This window comes from Dendrobates tinctorius, unplaced genomic scaffold (genome assembly GCF_039654945.1).
Source record: "Dendrobates tinctorius isolate UK_male_01 unplaced genomic scaffold, ASM3965494v1 ptg000075l, whole genome shotgun sequence".
Classification (NCBI taxonomy): Eukaryota; Metazoa; Chordata; class Amphibia; order Anura; family Dendrobatidae; genus Dendrobates; species Dendrobates tinctorius.
Genome location: NW_027361743.1, coordinates 261,169 through 268,467, shown reverse-complemented (window position 1 = coordinate 268,467; position 7,299 = coordinate 261,169). Strand labels below are relative to the sequence as shown.

Below are 7,299 nucleotides of genomic sequence, written 5' to 3'. Positions count from 1 at the left end.
TCCGACCTGGGATCAAACTGCCGAATCAGAGGCCCGGGCCATTTATAGGGACTTCATCCAGGTTTATGGCTGTCTCAAAAGAATTCACTCCGATCAAGGTGCCTGTTTCCAGGGGCGAGTGATGGAAGAACTACATCGCCTGTATCAGATCAAGAAATCTCAGACAATGCCTTACCACCCTCAAGGGAAAGGGGCCTGTGAACGGTTCATCGGACCTTGATCCAGATGCTGAGGACGTTAGAGGAAGACAGGAAACTGCGCTGGCCTGAATTTGGGGCTGAGCTGGTTTGGGTATACAACAACCGACTACACCACACCACTGGATACATGCCCTACACTTTGCTATTTGGCTGACCGGTATGAGAGATCACTGAGCTGGAGTTGGATCGAGAGGTGGACTACCCATGGACGGGGTGTCCACCTGGGTCCGAGAACATTGTCACCGTTTGCAAACACTACAGCTTGGTCGGCTGGTGCAGACCAAGTTTCAGGAAGTCAAACACCCAGTGACAGCTCTCCTGCGAATGACAGCTCTCAAGGACAGGGATCGTGTGTTAGTCCGAGACAAACGTCCTCGAAGTAAATTGTAATATCGGTGGGAATAAACCCTGTATAGGGTAAAGCGAAGAATCAGCTCTGAAGGTCCCATCTATGAAGTTCAACTTGAAGGTAAAGAAGACACTCCCACTCGGGTGGTCCATCGGAATGTTACGTCCTTGCCTCTCAAAGGACCCTAATCAGACGCAAGAAACACAAAGTGCACCTGAAGGACCTCTTCCTGCAGCTGTTGACTCTGGTGAAGAATTCTTTGACTCGCCCCATGCTAGCCCAGAAGAGAGACAGGTTCTTGAAGCTCCTGAGATGACTGTTCCACTGCATCCATATGCGTCCCCATCCTTGCCCATTCCACCTGACTCTACTACTCAACCTCACTCTACTTCACAATCTGACTTACACCAAATGGACAACAGCTGGGAAACCCCCCCCAACAGATACAATCAAGACCAATTTATTTGGCAGAGAATCATCTGGGAAATGGAAGTATGTCAACGGTTGCTACAAGAACTCTCTCCCGTGGAATGGTGGGCAAAAGAGGGGGAGTGTAAGCAGAAGGCCTGGGCTGGGGGTACTTTTCTTGCGCCAGGTCCGGAACTGTCGAGGCTGTCTCCTCTGTTGTCCAGGGGAAAGTGTAAGCTACTTGACCGACCTTTGCACTCAGTAGTGGGGGGCGTGACTTGCTCAGGGGGAGTGGAGCATGCGCAAAAGCAACCAGACTTGGGGAGAACAGACAGCGTGCGGCTTGGAGAAGTGAGTGTCCTTGCATGACTGTAGCAGCGCAGGCCCGCGCCTGAGAATCCCCTCGGCCACCCGCAGAGACTGTGGACAGAGACTTGGAGTGCCTCCGCTGGCTCTCTCAAACCAGTGTGCCAAACACTGTGGGCCTGCTTGTGCCGCGCTCGTACCGCTTCAGAGAGACTGGGTACGTGACTGTAAACTGTGACCTGACTCCCCGGTCCATACCTGCCGTGCCACAGTGGGTTTGAACTGTGTTGCAGCCCGCACTTTACCTGTGACCACAATCCCCAGATTAAGAACCCTGCGTAGGGTATCAGAGACGAACTGTTGCTGTCGAGACTCCACCGGATCCTCGCTTACCTCAGCACTCCACCGGAACAAACCTTTGCTGACTGCTGTCGGCGTCACCGCTCCGCATCGTTGGATCCACCACCTGGAAGTCGACTGACCGGATAAGATATCATTTAAGAACTAGTTTCCGCCTGATCACTGATGTTCCTTCCTTTTCCTTATTCCCGTTGTTTTTCCCCCATTACTGTAATAACCCTGTAAAACGGCTTAGCTCCCTGTGTGGAGTATATCCCTGCTCAAGTAGATACGTTAACCCTTGATCTGTGTCCCGTCTGTCACCGCATCCCGCAACCTGCTCACATTTCAAAACTACAATTCATCCAACAAAAACCAAACCCAAGACCTCGCTTTGGGAAATGTGAAAAAATATCTTTCTTGGAAGAAAGTGAGGGAAAAAAAATGAAAGCCTAAAAACTCTGTGGGGGGGAGGGAATGGCGCTGTGCGAAGGAATTAGAACGGTGCGAAGCATAAAGCGGTTAAAAAAATAAACGCTTGTAAACAATGCATAAAATTCATGGCGATTTTTACAAGTTTGTATATTTGTCATCAGGACATTTCCTAATAACTGAGGACCTTTGCTTTTCTGAAGGTCCTTGTAGTCTACAACAATCAGGATTGCTATTGACCAGGAATCCCTCCCTGGAGCACCACAAGTCGCAGAAGCAAAACACTGCACTTTGAACTCACAGTCACTAGGCGGAACGTTTACACCGCGGTAACATTTCCGGCCGGACACCTTTTCCCGGAGCACAGGCTGAGGTTTGTTGCCAAGGAGACAGAAACGCGGCAGAATGCAAATTGCAAGTGAAGCAGAAAGATGGCGCATGGAGACGGGGGAAGCAATTTCACATTTCACCACTTGCCCGGCAGGGCTTTTACCTTTCTGGAAAACAGAGACACCCGGGAGCTGCTGACCAAGTGGTAACTACGAGTCTGTCCCCGCGGTGTGATGTCTGCTGTGCTGGATGATGTGTGCTGCCTGTCAGCGGAGACCCTCATCTGTGCTCATGAGGCGGGTCTGCTGATCAGGACCCTCATCTCTTAGCCATCTGGATATAGTACAGACCTCACATTACACGGGGCTCAGCGTCAGGCGTTGTTTCCAGTATGGCGGCGCCTCCTATTATCGCCCTCACGCTGAATCATAAGATGTCTGACGATCCTGTACGCTGTGCGCTGCGGCCTCCATGGGTTGGGCTGGTGCCCAGCAGATCCCGCAGACGCCCCCCCCAGCAGATCCCGCAGACGCCCCCCCAGCAGATCCCGCAGACGCCCCCCCAGCAGATCCCGCAGACGCCCCCCCAGCAGATCCCGCAGACGCCCCCCCAGCAGATCCCGCAGACGCCCCCCCAGCAGATCCCGCAGACGCCCCCCCAGCAGATCCCGCAGACGCCCCCCAGCAGATCCCGCAGACGCCCCCCAGCAGATTTATACCCTGATCGCAGTCTCATATTATTAATAATAATAATAATTTTATTTCTATAGCGCCAACATTTTCCACAGCACTTTACGTTTCATATTCCTCCATCACGGCTTTATAATGTGTGGCAAAGGCGTTGTCCTACTAAAGAGGGCACTGCCATTAAAGGGGACCTTGTGCCCCCCCCCACTCAAAATAAATGCTTTATATGCATTCATATGGGGGAACCTGTCCCCTAGAAGAACAATATTTTGTAGCGAAAACTTTACTAATCTCAATTCACATAAAAGCATTTTATTCGATATGTAAATGTGGTGATCTCTGCGCACCCATTGTCGGGGCCTGTGCGCACCCTATGGCGGGGCGAGATCGCTGTGTGTGACGGGGATCAGTGACCGCCCCCGCCGGATATCGCTGATCGTCCTGGGCCGTCTTCTGATCCCTGGTCTGCTGGCCAGCGCGCATCGCTGCGTGTGGCAGCGAGAGACCAGCGACGCTGGACGCTGGTTTCCAATGTAAACATCAAGTATCTAAGAGCCGCGCAGGTCTTAGAGACCCGCTGTTTACCTTAGATACCAGCGTACACGCTGGTATCTAGGGTAAACAGCCGGTATCCAAGAGCCGCATGGCTCTTAGATACCCGATGTTTACATTGGAAACCAGCTTGCTCGCTGGTCCTGATTGCTGGAGGGGCTGTCTGTGTGACAGCTCACCAGCGATCAGCCTAACAATGTCCCAGCGGTCCCATCCATGGCGGATTGTTGGTGGGATCGCTGGGACATCGTTATGTGTAAGGCCTGTTTCACACTTCAGTTTTTTCTGTCAGTCAAAATCCACCAAAATAGCGGAAAACGGATCCGCAGGCGGACTGACAGAAACGGGGGACAGCGGATCGGCGGATGTACGGATCCGCTGATGGTAAAAATTTAAAGGAACTGCGCCCGGGGAGAGAGAGAGAGAATTTTCTTCCATCAGCCAGACAAGGTTCAGGGTTAAAAAGGGAAAATGCGATCCGCAGGGCAAAAAAACGTTATAGGCTCCGTTCGATGATCTCAGCGGACGGCAAAAATTTGGCGGATCCGCAAAAAATCGGATCCAACGGATGGCCATCCGTCAAGATCCGCCGGTAATGCAACTCAATGGGGAAAAAAACGGATCCGCCAAGCAAAATGGCGGATCCGTTTTTTTTGCAGAACCGCGGATTTTGACTGATGGTGACAAACGGCAGTGTGAAACAGGCCTAATGGGGCCTTTAGATGTCATCCAGGTAGTGCCTGAATTTTTTTTTCACAGATCCATAGGCTTGCATTAAACATTTTTGATCCAATCCCTTGCACATTTCTCCAATTTTTTTCCGCAGACAACTCAGTCTAAGGCTGGGGTCACACTGCGAGAAACTCGAGAATCAATACCTGGCACTCAGACAGGAGAGTTCGGCTGCATGTATTTTTGTGTGTAAGTAAAGGCTTTTTTCTGCCCGCTCTTCCATAAAGGCCATCTCTATGGAGTGTACGGCTTATTGTGGTCGTATGGACAGATACTCCAGTCTCTCTTGGGAACTCTGTAGCTTCTTCAGGGTCACCTTTGGTCTCTGTGCTGCCTCTCTGATTGATGCCCTCCTTGCCTGGGATGAGAGTTTTGGTGGACCGCCCTCTCTTGGCAGATTTGCTGTCGTTTCATGTTCTTTGCATTTGATGATAATGGATTTGATGGTGCTCCTGCGGATCATCAGAGACTGGGATATTACGTTATAACCCAACCCTGACTTGTACTTCTATATACTTGTGTATATGGTGGCAGACACGTGACGCTTAGATCGCACACAGGTGGCCGTCCTGTCACTAAGCATGTGACAATGAAAGGTTTTGCTTGCACCAGAAATTTTTAGGTGCTTTTTAGCAAAAGGGGTGAATACATATGCACATGACAATTTTTAGTTATTTGATTCCATAAATTGAATTTATGCCTATACTAGCAGAAGAGCCCGGCGCTGCCTGGGCATAGTAACTAACTGTGGTTAGTTATAGCAAATTATAATTATCCTCCATCCCATAGTCCCGTGCCCATATACCCATTATGACATCATCATCACCATGGCAACCGTTATGACATAAACGTCCCCATTGCAACTTATGATGAATCAGCATCGCCATGGCAACCACTGTGACATCATAATGAGGGGCGGGGCTTGATACACACACACTTTTTCCCCATTACGTAGATAGGGGCAAAATTGTTTGGTGAATTGGAACGCGCGGGGGGTTAAAATTTCGCCTCACAACATAGCCTAGGACGCTCTCGGGGTCCAGACGTGTGACTGTGCCAAATTTTGTGGCTGTAGCTGCGACGGTGCGGATGCCAATCCCGGACATACATACACACACATACACACACTTGAGCTTTATATATTAGATTTTTCTCATTTCACCAACTTAGCCTGCAGTATTTAGTGCTGATGCATCACACAAATTGGATTACAATGACAACCGATGCGTCTTTTAACAGCGGCCTATAAGGGGCCTTATTCCTTAGTGCTGCTTTTTAATGGCGAGTACGGGTATTGTGCTGCCCCGCTGCTGAAATTTCTGCTGGTACATGACAGCTGACACCCTGCGGTATCGGCCCTGGACGGTTTTGGCGCCGATTAACCCCTGTAAATACCGCTTTCAATCGCAACAGTGGTATTTAATTGGTTACAAGACCCGCTTTGCACCCATCGGACTATAAGCTGGGTCTCCCAATCTGAGTCTCTGTCTCACTGGCTGCTCTCATGATCTGCAGTACACGAATACGGCAGAGTATGAGACCAGTGATCAAAATAACCCACAAAAAAACCACAGTGGGACTAAGTTAAAAAGTAAAATAAAATATATAAAAAAGTTTAAAAAAAACCCACAAAAAAATGCACACAAATCACTAAAAGTTGTTTTGCCACAAAACTCAGCTTGTGTGATAAGAAAAAAGTACACATAATTGGTATCGCCACGTCCGAAACGACCTGACCTATAAAACTGGCATGTTATTTATTCCGTATGGCTAATGCTGTAAAAATAAAAATAAAAAAATGCCAAAAATGTCATTTTTTTTCCATAATGACTAAAAAAAGTGAATAAAAATCGATCAAAAAGTCATATGTAAAAAAAAAAAAAAAAATAGTGTAAATAAAAACGTCAAACTGTCCCGCAAAAAACAAGACGAATATGGTTAGTTCACCAAAAAAAAAGTTACAACTCTCAGAATATGGCGACAAAAAAAACTTTATAAAGAAAGCAGTAATTACTGTGTAATAGCAGCAAAACCTGAAAAAAAAAAATACCGTATATAAATCTGGTATCGCTGTGATTGCACTCATCCGAAGAATAAATCCCCTTTACTGCTGTCTTTGTTCTTTCTACCTCCCAAAAATTGGAATAAGGCTGAGCTCACATTTATTCTCCGCTGAGCGCTTACGTCGGGTTTTCCGTGTAAATTCCCCCAAAATGCGATTCAGACAAAACCTTGGATGGAACTACTGACTTTTGTTTTTGTATGGAGTCACTTTGGACTGGTTTGTGTTTGGGCGGTGACCCATTATTTTAGGCCCCTTTTTAGCACACAAGTGGGGTTGACCACAGATCTATGCACACCTAAAAACATGGAGACCACCGGAGTAGATGCCAAACGAACTCCAAAGTGTCTCCATCTGCCTCATTATGGTGGGTGGTTCCTTGGGGGGGTTTCGTCTGAATTGCATTTTTGTGGCATTTACACAGAAACCCCGATGAAAGTTCTCACAAGAATGTGATCCAGCCTTAATCTGCAGGTGATCAAAAAATGTAATGTTTCCAATAAACATCCTTATTTATCCTGCACAAACTAGGGACCAACCAGGTCCAACATCAGTCACTAGAACTATAGGGGGTCCCCACTTTACTGGTAGAATAAAGTCTCTGGAAAAGTGACATGGCTCCTGCCCCCCTCAAATAAAATCCAGTGAATTCTGCACTCCCAAATGCCTAAACCACAGTAAGAGGCCATATGTTTGGCATTGTAATGGGGAGAGAGCACAATGTTTGGGTGTAAGCAGGTGCGGGAATGCAGAACAAGGCTATGTAACAAGGTTGTTTAATTGGTTAACAAGAAAAAGGATAGAAATGGTCTCCTCGCAGGGAGCTAGTAACATTAAACAATGAATAGTACCAAGGGGAGTAAACAAAGGGTTAACGCGACAGTCTAATGTGTAAATGGCACT

General features: G+C 48.0%; 1 protein-coding gene across 1 annotated transcript in view; it reads left to right on the top strand.

Annotated features, from left to right (window-relative positions):
- The first annotated feature begins 2,419 nt into the window (after positions 1–2,419).
- CFAP300 (cilia and flagella associated protein 300) overlaps positions 2,420–7,299 on the top strand; it is a 112,058-nt gene continuing 107,178 nt past the window's right edge. The window contains exon 1 of the mRNA XM_073582934.1: positions 2,420–2,569. Coding sequence (XP_073439035.1) covers positions 2,466–2,569 — 104 coding nt within the window. The 5' untranslated portion in view covers positions 2,420–2,465. The remainder of the gene's footprint in view (positions 2,570–7,299) is intronic.